Source organism: Chrysemys picta, chromosome 6 (genome assembly GCF_011386835.1).
Source record: "Chrysemys picta bellii isolate R12L10 chromosome 6, ASM1138683v2, whole genome shotgun sequence".
NCBI lineage: Eukaryota > Metazoa > Chordata > Testudines > Emydidae > Chrysemys > Chrysemys picta.
Genome location: NC_088796.1, coordinates 117,630,145 through 117,655,284, shown reverse-complemented (window position 1 = coordinate 117,655,284; position 25,140 = coordinate 117,630,145). Strand labels below are relative to the sequence as shown.

The 25,140-nt window shown below is 40.7% G+C and overlaps 1 protein-coding gene across 31 annotated transcripts in view; it reads right to left on the bottom strand.

Moving 5' to 3' along the window:
• LPAR1 (lysophosphatidic acid receptor 1) overlaps positions 1-25,140 on the bottom strand; it is a 141,668-nt gene that overhangs the window by 37,736 nt on the left and 78,792 nt on the right. For 25 of the 31 annotated variants that reach the window (XR_006174456.2, XR_010588709.1, XR_010588710.1 and 22 more), the window contains one exon: positions 13,803-14,550. Coding sequence is in view for 24 of the 31 variants with exons in the window: in XM_005294779.4 (XP_005294836.1) it covers positions 13,803-14,550 (748 nt within the window). In the remaining 7 variants the exon portion in view is untranslated. Of the gene's footprint in view, positions 1-205; positions 407-13,802; positions 14,551-25,140 lie in introns of all 31 variants that reach the window. The other 6 variants (XM_065549718.1, XM_042850379.2, XM_065549720.1 and 3 more) reach the window with 1 other exon arrangement.

Here is a 25,140-nt window from a genome sequence, read left to right as displayed (position 1 = left end):
TCTTTTCTTTAAAAGTTCTCTTTCAAAAGCAAGGAGGAAATTACTTCACAAATTGTAATAGATCTTTGCAATTATTCCCTGGTTGTTAATCACATGAACACACACACACTGCATAGAAGACTGTATCTTAATATAATAAAACGGGATTGTAGGTTTTTACTCAAATGCAAAGCTTATAAGGAAACAGTAAAAGTTGTTCATTTACCCTCCCCCGCTGAACTCCATCCTTAGGGTATGTCTACACAGCAACTAGACACCTGCGGCTGGCCCACGCCAGCTGATTTGGGCTTGCGGGGCTTGGACTGCTGGGTTGCTTCATCGCTGACTTCTGGTCTCGGGCTGGGAGATGGGAGGATCCCAGAGCCCGGGCTCCAGCTGTGGGTTTTTCTTTGCTGTACAGATATACCTTTAGAGACCCATTTTCAGTCTGGTTAGTTATTATATCTTACGATTTTACACTAAAAATACTGATTTCATTTAAAAACAATAGTAATTTACGAAGAACAAATAGACCCTCTCCTTCATTCTGATTCCCAGAAATTAATTCAACCTACTCCAATACCCAGCTGTTTCCCTGATAGTACAGTGGTCTGCAGCAGCAAACTGCCCTCTGGATACAAATGGCGCATGCCCATTTATGTAACAAGTTTATATTTTACCTGTCCTAGTTGTAGAATGTACATGTTGCTCCGTAAGAGTATTTCTAAGGCACCTATCACCAGGGTACTTAAATTTCTCCTTTTCACAGGCATGTCGAATTCCCTGGGAATTGATTTTTTTTAAATTAATTTCAACTAAGTATGCCTTCATTAACTCCCACAGACTCAATATCGCCAACCCTAAGCATTCCAAAATAGCGGTTCAGGCCTCAAAAATCATACAATTGTCTTTCAAATCATGAGATTTTTAAAAATAATAGATTTGGGGTTCTTTTCATTTGCCTTCTGGTTTTTGAATCCTTAGGGTTCATGCTTTCAAGTTTCTGCAACCATGAGGGATAAAAACTTCCTTTTTTTTAATGAAAGCTGAGATTTTGATGTATTCATGACTCCAAGAGCTGACACCCGAAGAAAACCACCAGATCTTACAAGACTCGCAACAAAATTGAGAGACAGCAACACTGGAACCCTGATTTTGTTGTAATGGTTGCAACGCTAGTATTTGCATTGTTTGAGGTAGTTTTTAAACTTCATAGCAGCAGTAGGGCATTACTAAACTCGAGTTAGATTTCAGAGAGAATACACCAGTCTCAAAAATATTAAGATACCTAGTGGCTGTAAGTAACAGCCAATGGTCTACTAGTTATTTCAACAGGCCAATTTGCAAACTAACATGCAATGTATTTTGTGGCAGACACATGGGCATATAAGGTGGATTTGGCGACCTTTGTGAATGTAGGTAATCCTGCAAGTTATCCTGACTGACAGCAGTCGGATAACTCACATGAATAAGGATGATTCAGATGAATAGAAGGGTTGTAGGCTCAGCCTCAGACTATTACTAATTATTGGCAATTCAGTAGCGCTGAGGTGCCTTAACTGCGGATCGGGCCCCAAAGTTCTAGGCAAAACACAACAAAAATATGGTCCCTACCATTAATTGCTTTCAAGCTAAGTATAAGACAAGAGGATAACAGATGGATACAAACAGGTAGGCAGAGCACATGGGAACAATGAGACCGTTATGAACAGTGGGATAAGCAGTAGAACCAACACAAGATGCCTAATCGTAATCAAAAAATGTTAATGACACCATGGCAGAGGTATTTTTAAGAAGGGATTTGAAGCAGGAAAACTGACCTATCTGAAAACCCATTTGATATGCCTATAAGAAACATGACTGCATATAACCGTGAATGTTATTGCTCTGCTAGACTGCAAAGAAAATGTACCTCAGATGGATGACCTGTCACATCCCAAACAAATGCCATCAATTGGAATTAGTTTTACAATAGCAACAGAGGGTCCTGTGGCACCTTTAAGACTAACATAAGTATTGGGAGCATAAGCTTTCGTGGGTAAGAACCTCACTTCTTCAGATGCAAGTAATGGAAATCTCCAAAGGCAGGTATAAATCAGTGTGGAGATAACGAGGTTAATTCAATCAGGGAGGGTGAGGTGCTCTGCTAGCAGTTGAGGTGTTAACACCAAGGGAGGAGAAACTGCTTCTGTAGTTGGACAGCCATTCACATAGTTTTACAATGACTCCGAAGCTTTATTTGGAGGACTGTAGGTGCGTTTGTTTATTTAGGAAAGAGATCAGTCCAGCAGAAAGGTCTGCCTGAATGCCATCGCTGCTTACTATGTTTTCTTTGCAATTTTCTTCAGTCTATGGTACATTGCACTTTCTAGAGTAGCAGGTCTGACTGACAGTAACCACACACATATATATACATGGTTCATAATTTTTCAGTGAAAGAAAAGCTGTTAAATCAAACGTAGGCTGGCAGGCTAGAAATAAAGGCATCACTGAGAGAATACTTTGTGTTCACAGTGATTTGTGGATAAAGGCCGTGGAAGTGTTCCTGTTACCATAAGGGAGTGCCAACATGTCAGTCTTTGCATTAACAACCTGCTTTCTCTATCAGCTACTGTATAGTTTTAGGCATACACTCTGCAGTGTTTTCTTTAGCAAATCTTTACCTGTACAAATAGTGTGAATGACTTGAAAGGGCCTTAAAGAGGGACTATTGGCAACATTTGTAGTGAGGTTTCCTTGGACTTTTTGTTTTATGTTATTTTTAAGCACATCAAATCTGTGACTATATTGATGGCAATTTATTTCCTTAGCGAGGTTGAAAAATCAGGCATTCACCGATTGTTATCAGTTTCTGCTTAAGTCACGTTTATAGACTTTAGTTATAGAGTTCACTATCACAGAAACAATTCCAAACACAGATGTTAAAGCCAACATTTTCAAACATGGGTGCATTTAAATCCATATTCTGTCTCTTCTTGCAAGAGCAGAGAAAAACCAGCCACAGACATCAACATCAAATAACTCTCTACAACACATTCCTAATTTTAAGTCTAATACTATACATACAATGGCCTGTATTGGAAAGCTAACATTTACTGACAATTTCCTATTCTATATGTTGGGAAATACAAAACTGGTATCTGATACCATTCTGTGTACTTCTGCTGACAAATGTTAACTTTAATAGCCATCACTGCATTAAGGCTATAATGAAAGGAAAGGTTATTTTTGGGTGCATCTATATATTAAAGTATTTTCTTGCTTTGCTGGAAGATAAATAAATAAATGACACCTGGAACAACTGCAAGTACCGTTTACTGTACTTAATTTATTATTAATAAAAATGAAACTCTCTCAGAAGTACACTACTAGAATTAAAAAAAAATCTCTCTATTTGTGACACTTTGGGCAACACATTTAGAACAAGCCAATTATCATGACTCATTTAGCACAAGAATTACACAATTTGACAAAAGTTAATAGCAGACATTTTTATTTGTCTATTTTTTTCCCCAGCATTCTAGTTTTCAGTAAGGTCTTGTGGTTTTAGTTCTGTTTTCTAGTTAAGTTCTCTGAGGTACATGAAGGTCAAATGATTTGTGCAAGTTACAGTATGAGTCAGATTTGGCCTGGACAAGAAACCAAGATCCTCTTAGCTCCCAAACCCTTTGCTTTCAAACCACACAACCACATGGGAACATGTTTTCCAAAAACACGGTATTTTGGATGAAACCATATTACAAAAGTGGTATAGGCATCTTTCCTATAGTCTAAACGTCCCCCTTCTGTTTTAACAGATCCTATTGCCCTGTAACGTTGAGCGTGGGTCATTCTAAGGCCTGAGGTCTAAATCAAAGAGTTTTACTTGTGTTCTGAAATATCACATGTAGATCTTCTTATACCCACTGAATTTCTAGTTATGAAGTTACATACTTGGTCACCCCTTCACAGCATCACAGATCTTCCCATTGCTCACTAAGATCTTTGGGATAGAGAGATTCTCTCACAAAAAGGTCTCAACCTCTAGTATTTTGGAGGTGTCAAGACAGAGAAGTACATCGTTGTATGCAGTGTTGTCATAGACATGTTGGTCCTTGGATATTAAAGAGACAAAGAGGGTGGTGATCTTTTATTGAACCAACTTCTGTTGGGGAGAGAGACAAGTTTTCAAGTTTACAAGAGCAACTCTGTGTAAGCTCAAAATCTTGTTTCTCTCACCAACAGAAGTTAATCCAATAAAAGATATTACCTCACCATCCTATCTCTCTAAGTACATCCTTGGTTGTAATGCCACTGAAGGAGAGTAGTTTACTCAGAACTATTTCATTTCCTTTAGGTGGGGCTTTCAGCAGCTATGTTTCACTCCTCAGCCAAATGTTTGTTATTTCAACTTTGCCCAGCAGAAAGCGTTATTTTCTGTACTCCAAGTGCAAGGATATGCCCAATATTTTTGTTGTTAATGCATGTTAACTATGCGCACTGATGGAACAAATAGGCCCCAAAGCCTCAATTTTGCTATTGAAATAAATCCATTTAAAGAGATCCTAAAAAGTGCTTTTAAACTAAGAGTCTCTACAAGTCACTATTCCAAGATTCTTTACCAAGAACTGAACTTGGAGAAAGGGTACAGAACAAGGAGGATTACTCAAGATTCATCTTTATCCCATGCATTGTTGAATGCTTCAGAGTTTCCATTTTCCCGCCAATATGTGGCTCCCTACAAAAGATATTAATCTGAACTGAATTTAGGAAAAGGTCTTTTATAAATGAGGCATCATTTCCTCCCACGGGGATTCGTCCATCCCCCCTCCACCCACCAATCCCCAAATATAAAACCACATGCCTGCTTTAGGCACTGACAGAAGTTCTTCAAACCATAGTCTCCAAGGAACCCAAGAGGAAAATAAATCTGTTCTATTAAGTCAAAGGGGCCAAACTTCCACAAGGTTTCTCCCATGGTGAAGCCATGAATTCAACAAGGATATTTAGAATATTTTAGAGAAAAGTTGTTTACTCAAGATGCATTAGTTTTACTTGTGGATGTAGTAGATTTCACTGGGAGGGGCAGTGGGGAAAGAAAGAAATATCTATAGCTTTAAACTGTCAGAACATCAAACCAGATTTAGGGTTCACAGAAAGGACTTGCCACAGCATTTTCTAAACTCGAAGTTCAAATTACAGTTGCTTCAGTTATGTGAGCTAGCATTGGTTTGTTTTTGGAAAACAAAACTGTTATGAAGCCTCGAGTCAGACATATGCCAACAGTGTCCAATATGTCAATCTCCATTATTTTGAGGATCAAGCAGACCAGCAGAATTAATTTTTATTAAAGTATCATCCTTGCCAGCCAAACAAGTATTAAATTAGTTATAATAAAGCTGATTTCATGGAGAATAAGAGATGAACGATAACGAGTTGCAAGAAAATAAATTCCATTAGGAGTGCCAATTGAGTCAAATTGAGAGAGATTCTTTATGGAAAGAGTGCATGCAATAATGGTGTTTTTTTCTCAAACCAAAACACTAAGTGACTTTCAAAACTCAGGTTATTTTTCTGGCCCCTGATAAGTATTTACAGGCTATGGGCCAGATCCTCAGGTCTGAATAACTCCAGTGACTTGAATGCGGCTATCCAGATTTACAGCTGAGAATCTGGACCTATAGTTTGCTGACTTAACAATTGCAAAAAAAATTTTTAATTTCCCATGTATTATGACTGGGTCTAAACCAGTTAGCACAATAGTCAAGATATATTAAACAGGGGGGAAAAAAATTAGGAAAGATTTTATGCCTGGGCTGGTAAATTATCTGCCTACTCTTTCCACGATGACAGTAATGGCAAAAATTCAAGACATATATGACAAACTATATGGCAAAGATATAGTATAGCTGGATTTTCCTCTTCTATCATCCTCACAAACTGATTGTACTCAACCTTTTACATAACAATACTCACAATTTTATGCAGGAAACATGCAAAAAAAAGTGCTGCATTATAAAACTAGCAGCATATATCATCTTTAATAAAAAAAAGCAAGTAGTATAGCCGCTACTTCCTTCAATCAGAGCTTAGACGTGTGCTAGTTTTAAGTCACAATTGCTCTGAAAGTGCTTATATGAAATCATCAAAAAAAATCCCAAATCAAATGACATCAAACACAAAAACGCAAAGTAAAAACAAAAATCAGACCTCTCTCAAACATATTTAAAATGCAGAAATCCTTAAGGTATCAAATTTGATTTCACTTTTTCATTCAAATAGTATCTTTGATGGTATAATATAATAGTTATCAGACATGTACCATATCCGTCATTTCTAACTGATGATTTTACAGTATGTTACAAACTCACTGTTTCTTCACATATATGTACAGTGTAATAAGAGAAATAATCCTATGAAATACATTAGATATGATCAATTTAGTCTATAGATCATCAGCTGCAACTTCCCAGTTCACTTGACCGTGGGCTAAATTCACAGTCTATGCACTTTTAAAATATACCAATCTAAAAACACCCGGAGACTAAATACTGCTCCTCCTGTTTTAGAACAGAAAGTCATTGATGGCCAGACTCCGATTCCTGATGCCAATTCCTGAGTTTACAGAACTTGTTTTTCCTTTTAGGCCTGAATCAACATACAAACAGCATTACTGTGTAGGGTTGGCGAAGGATGAACAAGCCCCTCACACTGAAGAGATTCTACTGTGCTTCCCAATTCCAGGAGCACCCCAGTTCTTAAAGTTGCCCTTTGCAGAGTGGGTTGTGGAAAGCAGAGCCCCCCACCAACACCACAACTGCCTTCTCTATGAACATTAAAAGAAAACCCCTAACAACCCTCCAAATCAGGCCATGCCTGCTAAATTGAACAATGCTTTCAAGTTAAGAAGAGATGCGCATTTTCAATGTTCTCCTGGGGGCGGGGGAGGGGGGGACAGATCAGCACCCAGGTCGCCCTCTCCAGAAGCACCCGGCCTAGGCCGGGGAAGCTAATGATCCAATCAGTGGACCATATTCAGTGATGAATCCTGGTCACGTGCCACCTGAGGCACATTGCACATACGCTAAGAAGAATGATCTCAGGGAAAATGATACTAAGGCTTCAGTGCTCTTTGTGTCACAAACTCTACAGGGACAGGATGAACAAATGAAACCATGAGTTTCCAGTCAACAGGGTGCCAAGTTAAATCCTTGCTCTACTAAAAGATCCTGATATTGATGCATCGCATGACTACAACATAGTGTTTGATTTCGACCAGAGGAATAATGGTCTATTGGCAGAGAAGGTCTGCCAGAGTTTAAGTAAAGCCACAGCCAAGCTCTGCCTAGACAATATTGCCTTCACCTCAGTCCCTCAGTCCACTCACCTGAGAGCTGATGAAATCCAGCTAATAACAAGTTCTGTCAGTGGCCTTAAGATTTGAGGACGTAATAGACATTCATGAAAAGTAAGCATTCACCATCATATGAGCTGTGTCTATATGCCAGCATGGGGAATTAGCTCATTAAAACTGCTAAATGATACGGGAGTTGCTTTATATTTGAACAACAAACCTCTCTAATGCAGGACAGAGATGGGCGGAAACACTTGTGAGGTGCACTGTACGTCAGTGACTGCAGACAGACAGCATACGTATTGAAAACATCTTTTTAAAAAGTCAGTCTCCACAGTACTGGCTGGTTTTCATCCTACCATGTAACAACTGCATGTCAACCAATCAATCACCTGGTTAGGGGACAAGTTACTGATAATACAGTGGAATTTGCTTTAACCAATTGCATATGTCGAGAAGTAGGTGACTTCCTGCTACATTCCTTTAACCAAGCAAAATGAAAAGTACCCCCAGCCCTGAGGATTAATTAGGTTCTCAAGAGCTCACTATATTACCTTAGTTATTGTCTGCCGCATTTCATTTCAGTTTGGTACCCTGGTTGTGAAAGTTTCAGAGTCAGTACAAAAAATTAAAGTCTCTTGTGCAATTCATAACTGTGGCAGGAAAAAAACCCTGTCAACAAGCAGTTCTATCCTTCCAGATGTTTACTCTGAACTTCCAGATGTTTCCATCACATTTATCTCTCCATTGCAATAGCAAGGAGATGTGTTTAAAGAAAGCGACACTCCTTTATGGTAAAACGGTTAACAACTAAAATTCATTATAATCCTGCGCCCATCTCTATTTCCACGTCTTGCAGATTAAACCAAACTGATCACTCTCACACACTGCCAGTGCCCTTACATTTCAGAGAAAATAAATCATGCAGGTTTTCCAGTTCCCAGGGAGTCTAGGTGCAAGCAATCAGGAATTCATTGCTTGCTCCACCTATGTCACGGAAGGCAGCTACGGAGTTAAAGTCAATATACATAACTAATTTTGGTAAAATAATATTGACAATGTGCAGGGAGGGAGGCTAAAAAAGGAAGGAATAAATCTGTGGCTCAGTTATAGGCAACTTTGTCACACTTCTATCATGTAATTGGGAAGAGTTGTTACTATAATTTCAATGTCAGACACAAGAGCCCAATTCTGCAAACTCTGATTACTAGCTGTAGTGTTTGCTATTTTGAGTAGCCCCACTGACTCCCTCCTATGGAAGCACAGTAGCAATACCACACTGCATTATGGATAGCCTCTAAGGAGACTGCATGTGCGCCACGAATGACCCTCACTATTAGTTCATTTGTATTACCATAGAGCAGCGGTTCTCAAACTGTAGCTTGGGAACAAAGTGGGTTGCGACCCCGTTTTAATGGGGTCGCCAAGGCTGGCATTAGACTTGCTGGGTCCCGGGGCCCAAGCCCCCCGCCTGTGCCCAAAGCTGAAGCCTGAGCCCCACCACCCGGGACCGAAGTGCAAGGACTTCGGCCCTGGGCAGCGGGGATCAGATTACAGGCCTCCTGCCTGGGGCTGAAGCCCCTGGGCTTCGACTTCGCTTCCCCCCTTCTGCGGCCTGGGATGGCAAGGCTTGGGCTTCAGCTTTCCCCCCTCCCCGCCAATCCTGGACAACAGGGGTCAGGCGGGCTCAGGCTTTGGTCCCCCCTCCTGGGGTCATGTAGTAATTTTTGTTGTCAGAAGGGGGTTGTGTTGAAATGAAGTTTGAGAACCCCTGCCATAGAGACTATGGAGAGACAGTCCCTGCCATGAACAGCTAACTTTTTAAATAGATAAGACACTTTTTTGCTCACCCGGTGTGTATCCCCATGTTACAGATAGGAAACTGAGAAACAGAGATTAAGGGCCAGATTTTTAAATGTCTTTATCCATCTAAATATGCAGATATATCCTTAGTGCTTTGAGGAATTCCACTCGCAACGAATCTGTATACTTAGACACCTAAATAGCATTTAAAAAATCTGGCTGTAAGTAATTTTTCCAAAGTCACACAAGTAGTCTAAGATCATGCTAGGATTTGAACTTAGATCTCTGGATTCCTGGTTCAGAGCTTTAATACCTGTCTTTCTCATATAGCAGTGAATGTTTCCAGCCCTGCATTTGGCTAGTGAAGAAGATTCAAATAACAACTTAACTAAAAACCCAATAGGAAAACTGGTTTAACTTCATCCTAAAAGAGTGTTCGAAGATAAGCAATAAAAAGGAAAAGATACATGTTTTAAGCTTGTTATATCAGTTAGATTCTTTCTGCAAATTCCCTTTTTTACTTTAATAACACACTGCAATTATGAAATGCTTTTGGTATGATTTGAGTCTCAGCCTAACCGAGACCCAATTTTACATCTGTGTTTGTTATACGAATCAATTCTGCATAAGCCCCAAAGCAAAAAGGCATCTTATGGAGAAAGAGCTTTATGTTCTTGTTACATTACAGATTTCAAAAGGAGCCTTGTTAAAAGAAAGGACTCAACTATGAAATCACTTCCTTCTGTTTAAAATATTTTACTCAAGGAAAAAACACAAAAGGGCATGAAAAGCAAAAAAAGAAAAAAAAAATCTGTTTTCTGCTTTGACTCAGTCCCAGGATTCAACATCCTAGCAGCTCTGTGGGATGACGCAGTGTGCCAGCTCCCGACCGCTCCAGCCAGAGCTTCAAGCCCTCTTAGTCATTGGGAAAACAATGAGTCCTCTTATGCAACTCAATTGGATTGCACCTCACACATGCTGACAGCATAGCCATCAGAAGAGGATTTTTTTTTTTTCTTGTGGGTGGCTGTCCTCTTGGAGCAAGGCAATGAGATGTGGGGATGGAAGACAGTGTTAGGCATTTACTGGGGTTGATAAACAAGAAGTTCTTTTGTTTATCTGCCTCCCCTTGAAACTGCAGTAAGGACGGATGAAAAAAATTGTACGCTCATTGGCTAACTTCAGAAAGACCAGTTTATGTAAGTTTAGAAATCAAGTGAAAGAATCCCTTGTTGACTGACTTACGGGGTAGTTATTTATGGATTCAGAGGACCATAAAATAAGATCAACATTACATCTCTTTGCAGTGTTTGTTGATTTATATTTGAGGATTCCTCTAGAGCCCCTTCCCTGCATTTTTCATTCTGATCCTCACCCTACCCTCCCCCCATTGCTCCAAAGCAGCTCTGTGCTGAGCAAACCCAATCTTTCAGTTCAAGAGGGCTAGCACGCACCAACTGCATTCTTGAGTCAGCTGCAGGGAATTTCAGGGGAGAAGATCTTTTGAGAATAAAACGAAGGCACTTCCTTTCCCCTCTCTCTGTAGAGGGGATGAGCTTTGCCTCAGACTTTAATGCACTACATTGCATTAACAGCTAGACCACCAAGAAAGCCCAAGTTCTCCTCTTCTGTGTAATGTATTGAGGCAGAAAGAGAAAGCTGATTTGGAAAGAGCCAAGTAGCATAGAGATAAACATTCCATGAGCTTTTCCACACGGGTCTGAAAATATATCTTATCCCAGGGCTGGGAAAACCAATCCCAGCACAGTTTCCCTGCAGTGTCCTTGTGCGGTAGGTTTGCTATACAAAAAGACATTTAGAAGCTGCTACAACTGAAATCAAGCTCATTTCGCTCACCATGAACATTTTCAACCAGACCTAAAAGCAGGCCTCTAGAAGTAAAGATTATGTTACCCCCTTTCTCTTCCCGCCCTCCATTCGGCAGTCTGATTTCTTACTGAGATCCATACTGGCGAATAATATAGTGCGGTTATAGAAAGCTATGCTTTGAGAGTCTCATTGGAAAGCCCAGCTAGAAACTTCCACCTCTATTTGTTGTGCACTGGCTGCATGAAAGGCATCACTCACTGGCTGATGGATCACCATTAATCCATGCCAACAAACTGTTGCCCTTAATACTGAGGAATAACTCATCTGAGAATTAGAGGAAAGTAAACCTGAAGGCCAGAGTCCAAATGCATCTGGAGGCCAAAGTGGGAAAGCTAAGTCCATGTTTGATACGTAGGCAAGTGTGCTGATTTTCAGAAGTGCTCAGCATCGGTGACTGTACAGGTCGTCAACGTCTATGAAATTCATGTAACCTCTTCAAGGCCCTCATTCAGTAAAGCACTTAAATATGTGCTTAAGACCCAATGGGATTTAAGCACATGCTTAAGTGCTTTGCTGAACTGGGGCCTGGATGGTTAACTTCAGAGATGCAAGTTTGAATATGTTGGCCTCAAATATTAATTTTTACTTTTTTCGGTAATCCTTACAGTGGTCATCGCTATGAAATCAGCATTTGCAAAACACAGCCACAAAGACGATAGCTATAATAATTGTGTGGCTATGGTTGCTGAATGTTGACTTTTAATTGGCTTCTACAGATAAGGAAAATTACTGGAACACACTGGTCATCTACCTACTTCAGTCCCTTGGTCCCCACAGTGACCAATGTCAGATACTCCAGAAGAAGCCCCCCATACATACAGCTAATGGCAATAATACACCCAGTAGAGTGGTACAATGAGTTCCTTCCTGACCCCAGCTAGCAGTCAGCCCAATACCGTGGTTCATGAGGATTCACAGCCCTCGTAGATTGTCCTAGCAAGTGTAACTACAGCTTCTATTTTTCATGTAAGCATCTAATCTCTTTTGAAAAGGCTACTTCAAGTCTTATACTTAATATCCTGTGACACACAGGATACACATTTCATAAAAGAGTTGGCCACACAGTAAAACAAACATAACCTGAGAACTGCATTCATTATTGTTTTTTAAGGAAAGCAATTTTATTTATAAGACTTCTCAAGAAGTGTTTTATGGGACTACAGCCAGGTCTACACTAGCACTTATGTTGGCAAAACTTTTGTTGCTCAGAGGTGTGAAAAAAACACTCCCCTGAGCAACACAAGTTTTGCTGGCATAAGCACTCACATGAGCATCTGCCACCGACATAGCTACCACCGCTTGTTGGGCCTGCTTTTATTATGCCAGCGGGAGAGCTCTCTCCTATCGGCGCACTGCAGGCACACAAGTGGCACAGCTGTACTGGCATTAACTACCAAATTAGATTTACTCAGTATTTTTTACTCTTTCAAAGCACTGCTAAAAATGCTTACTATTTGTCTGGTTTACGAGATTTGACCGGCCAGTTATATGACAGGAAGTGCTTTACTGCTACGCAGTTGGAAAGAGTGGCAGTTCATCCAAAAGGGAAAATATAGATTTGCTTTCGGAAGATATGCTCAGAGCTGAAGCTTTCTTCTGAACCTCATCTGCCTGCCTGAATTTGGTGAAAGGGAGGTAGAACAGGTGGGTTTAGAAACAGCATTGAGTGCAGTAGAGCAGTCCATGAATCAAGGGAAAGTTTACCTATTTTATCCTTCCCAACTCAAAACAATTTTTTCTGCCTTAGACAGAAAAGCAAAACATGATAATGATGCAAGTAAACAGAGAATACAGTAACATGGATTGTTAGTAAATTTCCAGCTTGTTCTTGCTATGGCACAGAGACATTTGCTCCTCTACCAAAGTGTTAGATAAGTGAGCACACCAACACTTACCTGCTTGTATTAATGAAACTAAAGCACAGATTCTTGCCTCTTGCTCCAAGATTAATCAGCAGGCAGTTAAATATAAACTTCCATCAATTCATGTTAATGTAACTAATATATAACAAAGATGTCCATGCATTTGAACATTATATAACAGAGATCTGAACCTAGCTAGACATATTTTCACTTCACTTAGTGAGATTTAATAGTTTTTGACATCATCTGTCACTGAACAGAGGGAATGGTTTTGTGCCACATAAGCAAGTCAAGCATTTGTTACCTGGACTATCTCCAAATATGGCAACAGATACCTGTGAGAACGTGCCATTTCTTGAGCAACAAGAAATGGAAAACACAGCGGGTACTTACCTAGGAGATGAAAAGCATGCAGCAAGTAGCAGCTACCCCTGTGCCACTTCCGTGCTGCAGCTGCTTAGCTCTGCCAAATACACAGGCCTAGCACCAGGAAGACATACAGGGGATAACGTTTCTATGAAAGAGGGTTTGTCTGCATTGGGGAGGTTTATAATGGACCAGGAAATGTAAGTGAAGCTGCTCCTGGGGAAGGGGCTGTTTTTGCCTTGTGCATATCAGCATTATAATCCACGTCCTGTTTTCCATCACTCCCTGAATGTTCCCCTTAAAAAAATTATATTACCAGGACAGATGTTGAATTATAGAATGATTGAGGTTTAGAGATCAGTGCCATAAATATGATAATTCCAAGAGTGGTATGAACACTTGGTGTTCGCTCGCTCCTCACTCCCTTTCCCATCCCCCACAAATTTATGATGTGCCAACGGGAAGGTTGGGCATGCATGTTCCAGTTCTCCTCTAGCACTAATGAAATCTTTTATTAACTTACGCTACGGGAAACAGAGAAGAACATTTTTGCTGAAGTAGATACTCACCAAGCACAATGACCACGGTCTTCAGGAGACTCATCATGGTGTCCCGATTTCTGCGGGGCCCAGAACTGTGTCTGGACATTCTCATAGTCCTTTGGCGGACATACCCAAAGATATGAGCATATAGGACCACCATAACCAAAAAAGTGACCAGGTTGAAAACAGCCCAGAAAACCAAGTAAGAGTCACTATAGAGTGGCGCCATATTGGAGCAGTGAGTGATATCACAGATACAGTTCCAGCCGACACTTGGTATAGCACCCATCACAATGGCCATAGTCCAGATGACAACAATTACTACCACCACTCGTCGGTTGCTCATCCGAGTATGCAGCTGCATTCGGAAGACCGTAATGTGCCTCTCAATAGCAATGGCCAGCAAATTGGCTACAGAGGCCGTCAGGCTAGTGTCAATGAGACCCTGGCGAAGAAGCCAGGTGCTTACAGTCAATCTTCTAGTGTTTGGTCCCGTGTTAAACATTAGGTAAAAGTAGGCCAGCCCTGCAAAGAAGTCTGCAGCAGCTAAGTTCGCCATTAAGTAATAAATAGGAAAGTGGAAGCGGCGGTTGACATAAATAGCCACCATAACTAAGAGATTGGCCAGCATTATGAAGATACAGACGGTAATACCCAGTCCCATCACAAGCTTGCTGACAGTGTTCCATTCAGTGGCTAAGTATTTTCCACTCCGGTTATAAAAGAAGGCAATGTTTTCATTGTAGTAGCACTGGGGTTCACTCATGACTGTGGACTGAAAAAAAAAGAGAAAACAGACATCAGAACTGAAAGCAGCATTCCAGTGACTGCAAACTTGCCTCTACAAGTAAGGCACATTCTGAAACAAGGAAACATGAATAATTCTGCAGACAATGTATTTAAATTCATATCCAAGATGACATTACAATTGTTTCAGAGTGGTATCTGTGTTAGTCTGTATCAGCAAAAAGTCCTTGTGGCATCTTAGGGTATGTCTTCACTACCGGCTGGATCGGCAGGCAGCGATTGATCCAGCAGGGTTTGATTTGTCATGTCTAGTCTAGATGTGATAAATCGATCCCCGAACAGTCTCCTGTTGACTCCTGTACTCCAGCTCCGCGAGAGGCGCAGGCAGAGTCCACGGGGGAACAGCAGCAGTTGACTCACCGCAGTGAAGACACCACAATAAGTCAATCTAAGTACATTGACTTCAGCTATGTTATTGACGTAGCTGAAATTGCATAACTTATATTGATCGCCCCCCTCCAGGGTAGACCAGGCCTTAGAGACTAACAAATTTATTTGGGCATAAGCTTTCATGGGCTAAAACCCACTTCCTCAGATGCATGCAGTGGAAAATACAGCATGAAGATATATATACACACACAGAGAACATGAAAAAATGAGTGTTGCCATACCAACTCTAACGAGACTAATCAATTAAGGTGGGCTATTATCAGCAGGAGAAAAAAAACTTTTGTAGTGATAATCAGGATGGCCCATTTCAAACAGCTGACAAGAAGGTGTGAGTAATAGTAGGGGAAAAATTAGCATGGGGAAATAGTTTTTACTTTGTGTAATGACCCATCCACTCCCAGTCTTTATTCAAGCCTAATTTAACAGTGTCCAGTTTGCAAATTAATTCCAGTTCCGCAGTTTCTCATTGGAGTCTGTTTTTGAAGTTTTTTGTTGGAGAACTGTGACTTTTAGGTCTGTAATTGAGTGACCAGGGAGGTTGAAGTGTTCTCCGACTGGTTTTTGAATGTTATAATTCTTGACGTCTGATTTGTGTCCATTTATTCTTTTGCATAGAGACTGTCCGGTTTGGCCAATGTACATGGCCATGCTAATTTTCCCCCTACTGTTACTCACACCTTCTTGTCAACTGTTTGAAATGGGCCATCCTGATTATCATGACAAATGTTTTTTTCCTCCTGCTGATAATAGCCCACCTTAATTGATTAGTCTCGTTAGAGTTGGCATGGCAACACCCATTGTTCAGCCAGCTCTACTCACTATGTATAAACCTGTACTTTTAGCATTACTAACATGTTAGAACTAAGTATGTGCACAACTGGGAAACAGAACTAGTGGGTGGAGCTGAGTAAAAACAGACCCTGAAAGATTTCTTTGGAATTATTAAAAGTTATTTCCACTAATGTTTATTTGTGAAAGTCAACACTATTAGGAAAATTCCTGTAAACCAACATGGCAAAAACTTTCCATGTATACACAAAACGTGTTGCACAACAGGTAAAACTAAAGTTAAGGAATAAAAATGTCCTTTTAGTTGCAATAATTTTACCCTCCACCCTAAACACTGTTCAGCAGGCTGAGCTTAACTTTTATAACTCTCCAAATAAAGCCCTTTCCTAGAAGTTTGGCCTTTAAGTCCTAATTATTTATCAATTAAAAACTCTTATAGAATCCCTCAATTGAATAGGGCAGGGGTCAGCAACGTTTGACATGCGGCTCGCCAGAGTAAGCAAACCCTGGCCGTTTGCCGTCCCGGGCCAATCGGGGCGGCGAGAAGCGGCGTGGGCGAGGGATGTGCTGGCCGCGGCTTCCCGCTGCCCCCATTGGCCCGGGATGGCGAACTGTGGCCAGTGGGGGCCGCGATCGGCCGAACCTGCCACGTCAGCAGGTAAATAAACTGGCCCGGCCCGCTAGGGTGATTACCCTGGCGAGCCGCGTGCCAAACGTTGCCAACCCCTGGAATAGGGCAACTCATGTTCAGTGGGTAACTTCAGTAGGACAGACTTAAGGACATAACACATATGGCTTTAAATTCTTTGTTTAAAGATTGTGAGCGAATAATAGGTCAAGTATAAAAGCCCTTGGGAGAGAGGGGAAGTCGTATAGGATTTAATTAATGAACATTATAAAAAGCTTTGCCAGAATCTGCATTATTATATGAATACCAGACTTGTTGCAAATTTTACGGGAGTAAACTGGATGAAGTTCTAATGCCTGTGTTACGCAGGAGGTCAGAGTAGATGATCTAATGGTGCCTTCTGGTCTTAAATCTATCAATGAATGTTCTCTGTTGCATTCATGCACTAAGTTTAGTGGCTGGAATTTCTTTTTCAGATAGTCAATACCCATATTTATGGTCTGAGCTTCACTGTTGCCTCTCCGCAACTGATTAGGATTAGTTTTCCTTGCAAATATAGTTTTGAGGATTACATTTTTGTAGTTGTTCTGCAAAATAGAGCTAACTGAAAAAATGCAATCCATACAACAGTTGAGTGTATAGCATTGTCCCCTTCTTGTCAGAACCCCCACTATTCCAAACACACATAAGCAAGCTATGATAAAATCAATGCATTACAGGTAGCAATGTTAAGTGTAATGTATCTCAGTTATGTATAAAAAGCCAATCACCAAGCCAGCAGGAAATATATGTACACACAATGCATATATGAATATAGGGTATGCCTAAACTAGGATTGGTTAAATTCAGGAATGCTATAGAACTTGAGTATCCTAACAAGTACCTGACTGTGGAGTCTAATAATACTGAAGATAGTGGGACACAGTGCTCTACAAACTGCTCTTTCGAGGAGTTTCAAAGGAAAGAGCTTTGCTTTTCAGTGGATGCTAGTCTAAAGTCTGTAATTGCTGGCAAGAGTCATCGCTATTCCCAAGGGAAAGAAAGGCATTTCCACATTTCAGACATGCAGGTGTTTGCTCTTGAGAAGAAAAAGGGCAACTGATTCATGGTCACTCTTGGAGTTTTAAGAGACGTCAAGAGGCACATCTGGGATAGCAATCAGGTGTGGTTTGCTGACATATTCAAACAGGGGAGATTGCAGCTGATCAGCTCTCCTCATTCCAGCACACATCTTTATAGAAGAGTTAATCACCCATCTACTGACTCTGAGATTCCAAGGCAATGCATTGATATACTGAATAGTTCTACATGACAGCTTATGGTCAAGCAATAAAAGAATAGGGGATGTCTTTGGACATCCAAAGTGTTAACCTAACATACTGGCATAAGCAAACAGACAGGCCCGTTCCCAGCTCCTGCCCCTTCAGGAAGGAGGCAGGGAAGTTTATATTTTAATTTCCTGAAGTTTCACTCTCAGCATTTCATAGCCCAGTTAAAAACAGATGTTCAAGGTCCTAAACTTTACCTTATCCATTTAATAGATGATTTCAGCAGAAGTTGATTTAAACTGAATTGCAAATGTTCATTTTAAATACATCTTTATAATGTTCAGGAAATAAGTCTATTATGAAGCATAGATGAGACAAATGAAAAGCAGAAGAGAAGGAAGCCAGACTCAGACTACCTGGTTAATCACATCAGGCTAAGCTTAGTTCTCAAAGAGCCAATTCTCCCGGTAAAATAAAATAAAACAATTTGTTAAGAGACCGTCACATTTGTAAAATCTTATTTATTAAAACATTAGTAGAAATGGTTCTAACCAAAGTAAGAGAGGGTCAGGAGATTCAGTACTCAGATTTAATAAATAAAATTCACTCTGCCCCTCTAACCAATGCCCAATCTTCACTCTTACAGGAAACTTACGGTACTTTGCACAGGGCTCAAAGATTGCTATTTCCTATCTTTTTCCTTTAGATTCATAACTTCCCTATTTGAAAGACCCCACTAGGCCAAATCATTGATATCATCTTGTGACCACCCTGCAGGATATAGTGGGGTGGGGAACCAACATCTTGCCTCAGCTACTCTCCCTCCTCTGCCAGGTGCGTGAAAAACCTGGTATTAAGAGAACTGCAACAGCATCCATTCCATCTCTCTGCGGAATGGCCCAGGAGCAGCTCAGGGACCAGCAAAGAGAAGCCAGTGAGTCAAGAGGACAAGGATATCTGAGGTTGGTGAAGATTCCATCACCACCTTTTCTCTTCTGGTAGAAAATGTGAGTGAGAGGAGGTGCTGGCTGGCTAGAGCAGGAATTTGAGATAAGAGCTCTGGAAATTCACTGCAACAAGACTGGGAACAACCTGATTTTCAGGGTGAAAAGCAAATGCTGACAAATTTTCAGAACATTAGCAATTGACGGATATTTTCTAAATGAAGCATACGTTAGCACAGGGAGGGTCTGAAGGGTTAATGGTCACGGTATATAAACCCTGCTGGGACCTGATAGTTTTCAAAGCTCATTAGTGAGCAGCTCTAAAATTAGCTACCCAGCCTAACTAAAAAAGAACACTCAAGTGCGTTTTTTTTTTTATTTCTCATTGTGTCATCTTCAGACCTGAGAAATTCCAGAATGAGCCATTTTCAAGTGTTACTTCAGGTACAATTGACTATTTAAAAACAAACATAAAACAAAATTTCAAAATCCCCCCCAAAAAGTTTTATCAACAAAGCTCATTTCCAATTAAAATTAAAAATTCTGCCACATTTTTCTTACGCTGTTAGAAAACATGCGGAAGGGTTGGCGGCTTCTTGGCTTTTTTAAATGTTGAGGGAGGAATCAAAATCATGCGTATAACAAAAACATCAAATAAAACTCAAGGCCTGAAATTTTGCAAAGGGATTCAACTTGTATGCAGCCCTTCTTGAAGCCAATGAAACTCAGAGCAGACTGATTGCTTTTGCAAGATGAAATCTTAACTACCTTGCTCCCTAATTAACAAAGACCCCTGAGAGAAGCAGTAATCTGAATGCCCTCAGAGAGATCCAGAAGATCGTTTCTGCAACAGAAATTTAGAGTCAGGAAGGATGTGGGATTCTGTACTGAGAGAGACTTGGATTCACATAGAGTATTTACTACAGGAGTTGTCAGGAAAAAAGTGCTGCTGCTTTGAATTTAACTACATGACTTTAAATCTACCAATGTACCAGGAAAACTAGATTTGAGAGACAAACCAGGAAACCCAGCCAGAGGCCCAGAATAAAGGGTAAAAGGTCAGTCAGCATGTGAATAATTCCCCACCCATCCCATAATTACAAAACCATATTTCAGAAAACTAACATTCCAAGTTGAAAAGGGTCTGGTTAGTAGTAAACATGGATTTAGAGCACAGACTAAAATGACTTGGCTGTAGAGTGCAAGATAAAGAGGAGGTACAAAAACCAAGTGTAAAAAATACTTTTTTTTTTGTTGACACAAATCTATTCATCTAAACATATGTTTGAGTAAAGATATTAACCCTTATTTTCCAGTTCCTAAACTTAGAAGAAAGTAAATGATGGCTGTGAAGTCCACAAAAGGGGGAACTTTGATACAGAGAGCCTGATTCTCCACTGCCTTACGTCATGTGTAGGTATTTACATCTTACAATGTGAGTGTACAACATTATCTGGTAGCACTTTATATCCATTTTCCACAATCATTTTAGTCTGTGCTCTAAATCCATATGAGAATCACGCCCAGAACATCCGCAGCCTATGACTGCTGAAACCACCACAAAAACCCAAAAGAACTGCAGGCATCAAGAGATGCACCGAAGGAGGGTCAACACCTTATTTGGTTTTACAGGCAATATTGTGGGACAGCATTAAACTAGTTTGGCTGCTCACATACATGAATGGGCAGTGCTAATAACCATACTGCTCCTCTCTAAGGACATGGCCACATTACCGGTAGATCTGCAATCGATGCAGCAAGTGTTGATTTAGCAGGTCTGGTGAAGACATGCTAAATCGATGGGAGAGCACTCTCCCATTGATTTGTGTACTCCACCTCCCTGAGAAGCTAAAGGGAAGTCGATGAGAGACGCTCTCCCGTCGCCACAGCGCAGTGTAGCCACCGCGATAAGTGGATCTAACTACGTCGAATTCAGTTACGTTATTCATGTAACTGAAGTTACGTAACAGATTGATTTAGTGCGGTAGCATAGACCAGCCCTTTGGAACGTCTACAGTGAAAGTAAAGATGTGATTGGTGCACAGTTAGGCATACCTGTGCTAGCTTTAACCTAGCTAGCACAGGTAACGATTGTAGTGCAAACGTGGCAGAACGGGCTTCAGTACAGGCCAGTATGTACGGAGACAATACCTTGTTCCCAGTGAAGTTAACTAGCTCAACTTCCTCTACCAGTCACACAGGTTCTCGGGGAAAGGACTATGCATTAGCTGCTTGAGACACAGAAGAGGGAGAACGTGTCAGTTACATCGGGGCTCTGGATCCAGGTTCACACGTCCGGGTTGAACCCCAGTGCAGGGGAGTTTTCTGTTACTCTGTTTTTTTACTTATGTTACATGACTGGTTTTCTGGTTATAAACATTATCCTTTGAAGAAAACCCTGGCTGACTATCTTGATGCTTTTATTTCTCCCAAGCCAAGCAATAGTCCAGCAAGTGAAACCTTATTCTTTCTTCTGAGGCTCAAAATTCATATTTCCAAAGTCATTTATTTTTGAGACACCTTCAAGATGTAAGCTGAGAGTTCTATTAACAATGGCTCTGCCTCTCATTTATACTGCAGCCATTTAAAACCCCTCCAGCCATGTAAAGAGGTCTCAAAGGGGTGGCAATTCTTATTATTACACCCATTTTAAGGTCCTTTTACATGGCTCTGGCAATGTAAAAGAGGCCTTAGTGTCAATGGGAATCAAGCCCAATACCCCAATATCTTTAGTACGCTTTTTGAACAAGTTGTGTTGTGGCCCAGTGAAAGCTTGAATGACGATGGAGTGCAGCATCTGTCCTCAATATTGAGCGGTTTATGTGAAAGTGTACCAAAAGGAATGAACAGCCACTGGGGACTGTGCAGAAAGAAACAGTTTTACCACAAGAAAGCATAATTCATTGGAGACACAAATCCTGTTGGAAGCCATGATTACCACAGGTTGCCTGTAAAACCAAAGAGGGTGTTGACCTTCTTTAATGGTTATTCACTGTAAAGTTATTACGAAGAAAAATTCAAAAATAGTTCCCCTGGAATGAAAAAAGAACAGGCAGCAGGAAGTTTGGCTCTCTGACTCTCAAAATCCCTTTCTTATCAAGGGATGGTTGAGCAGTCTGCCAAAGATAAATGGAGTACCGGCAATTTTACTGAAGTTTTGTTTTGAATAGTAAAAGGAATTAAGGTTGCAAATACGTTTCAGTCAGGTCCAGTTAGCCCTTTAAAACATTACAACCGCATGCTCCCAGTCCCCTGCAGGTACCCTCACTATCACTGCCAAAAGCATTTCCCTGCCGCCAGGCCAGGAAAAACAAACAACAACAAAACAAAAAAACCCAAACAACATATTTGGAATTTGTTGTCCAAAGCAGTTGGGGGAAATGAGAAGCCAAAAAAAGTTCAGAAAGATTTCAAAAAGTGAAATTAAAAAACAAGCAAACAAGAACACGCTATCACTAAAGGTCCTTTTCTGATATTTCCAGGCTTCTCGGAAGAATTCTACCCTGGAATGAGGAAAATGTAAAGTTTCTGGTGGGTGCTTTCCTTTTGGGAAGTAAAGAGGACTGACAGAATGAGAAGCTAGCTTCAGTCTTAGGTCTATCCACTGAATGGCTACTCCTGGTTCCATAACGTACAAGTGGTTTTAGATGACAACTTAAAATGGAAACTGACATCTTCCAAAAGCATGGAATAACGCTGAGGTAAGGGAGAGGGGATGCTATTCTTCCAAGCTTTACTTGCAAAAATAAGCTCTACTCTCCTATGATGCCACTCACAGTAAATCATGCAGATGTTCAAAATACGATCACACACTTTCCCTGGAATCCTTGAGCTTGTCACCTCCTTGGAGGGGGTTCAGATATCCCTGGGCTCTGACTCCTTCTTGCACTGGGGGTAAGGGGAGGGGTTTGAGGAGTGAGACAGGGCAGGTGTGGTACTCTTCCAAGACAACTCTCTTGTGCTAAAATACCACTGTCACTCAGTAGATTGTGCAGGTCTTCATAATACGGTCCTTTATCTGTACATGCTGTGATGAGCAGAGAAACAGTTAACAATGGTAACATTTAAAGTATTGCATTAGGCATCTGAGTTAGCATCCACTGAGATTACTAGTCCAGTCCACACACAGCTTGTGTCTCAGATTCTGCAAATGTCGGTACACCTCACTGCACCAGCCAGCCTTGAAAATGTGGACCAAATGCACTTCAGCAACCATAACAGCTAGAGAGTGACTGTTTTTAATGAAATCCTATATTCTAGACCAAGAAGGCATCATGAAAGAGGTACCAGCTCACCATTTTCAGATAATGCTACGCACCCAACCTAAGATGATCAGGCTCCTTTACAAGATGTCAAGCCAGGCAGCCATAAATCACTCATTACCACCTTTGGAAATCTTGGCCAGAAAATCTCTGATGTCATTGGACTGCATTGCAAAGCCAGTTGGGATGTTCACTTGGCAACTGCAGGTTTATTACTCTTATTAAAATATTTGTAATTGCACCAGTTCCCGAGGGCCCCAATCAGGTTCAAGGCCTGATTGCGTTAAGTGCTGTACAAACACAGTCTCTGCACTGATGTACTTTGGGATGAAAAAAGATATCAAAATGCATTCAAAGAGGCCTTTCAGTTCATAGTGAACTGCAACGTGTAGACTTTATGCCCAATCCTATTTATATCAAAATACTGATTGGCTTCAATGGGTGCAAGATTGATTCTCTACAATAGGATGCTTGGACCACTCTCTACCTCCAAATAAGATGCACCTTTCAGTTTTTTCGTGCAGTGTACAAGCAAGGTAAGCATGTGGGAAAACGTAGCCAGTAAGGAAAATGTTTATTCAGAATTATGTTTACTAGTGTAGGACATTTAGCTTGGGGTAGGAAAACAAGTTTTTAAATGGAAATAATAAGACTACTCAGTATTTACCTCTTGAAATATTTTTTCCTGGCAATATACTGGACCTTTGCGTACACAGACAGCATTGATCCATCTCTCAGTTTACTTTGCTTTGATGGACTCTTTCATGAAACATGTGTAAACAGAATATATGAAGATGTACATAACAGAACCTCTCTTTTGGGGACATGGGCAACAATGGGCTCTCTATCAATGACACATTCAAGCCCGACCAACCCAAAGTCCATAAAACACAATGCTATTCTACTCTGTAACCATGAGTACATATTTTGAACACTGACCATTTCATTTGGCGCAATGAGAAAGCCACACAGTATTTAAGTTTCCCCCTTATGAAATGCCTATAATTGGGTGGATTCATGTTTATCACTAGTTATTCATTTCCTGGCCTGTCTGACCACTGCTGATTTGCTCTCGTATTCAAAGTACTCAGCGCTACCGGAGATCTGTTTTGGTAATGTCTTTAATCTGTTTACTCACCTGGAGGGGGAAAAATGCTGCATACTTCACTCTGCTCAGTCCTGCAATTGGGAGCCAACCCCAAACCACAGACAATGCTGTTTTGTCTAAGTGGAGGGGACAAAAATAGCTTTGCTGCTCTTTTCTATATTAAGGCTGTCCTCAGGCGTCAATAGTTATGAGCATTAAAACTAAGTCTATTATCAAAAGTGGGAATAGCCACTGTGGAGGCAGAAGAACCCAAATCATCCTACGATAGTCTAGGGAGATACTAGTAAGATAGTCTCACTAGTTTAAATTACAGCAACACTTTCTACTGGAATTAAAAATGTATCAACATTTCTCCCCCCTCATGTTTGTTGTTCCATTTTATTTCAACACTGTCAATGTAATTCCAAGCGACAATGAGTCCTGTGGCACCTTATAGACCAACAGACGTATTGGAGCATAAGCTTTCGTGAGTGAATACCCACTTCGTCAGACGCATGTAATTCCACTGATCGTACTGCAATTAAAAAGTTCAATTAATCACCTTTTCAAAGGTGCTGGCACTACCACTATTTAGCCACATGTCAGTGACTGGAGTTTTCTACTATGCCACATTTTGAAGAAGCAAACCCCAATGCTGTGCATTTCCCCCTTTTTTGAAGCAAATAGTCATTTCACATCACCTACATTAAAGGTCATGATGTCTCAACTACAGGATTTCACCTTCACAATGGGGGGTAAGGAGTGCAAGGAGGAGGTCGGCATGTCAGCATGTCTTACAAGATTATTCAGTATAATGAGACAGGGAAAAGTACATTGAAAGAATATTTACAATGAAAAGCGACAGTGCCAATAGAGGGCTGCTAGAAATGGGATTGAAAATACACAGGTCCGATATCAGCTACCATTGCATTCTCCCTGCCCTTTTCCCCTTCTACTCATTGCCACACTTTTAAAAAGTTATAGCATTAGCGCATGGGAATCCAAGTCTCCTCCATGCAGAAGCAGGAATACTGGAAAGGAAAGGGAAACAGAAACTTATTCCATTTCAAAAGGAGGAGAATTGCTTTCTGAAGACTGGTTTGGCAATGCAGAGAGGACAATGAAAGCTGTCTTCTGGACTCCCTTTTAAAGCGATTCCAGCTATTTATTTGTGTGTCCCCATTTACATC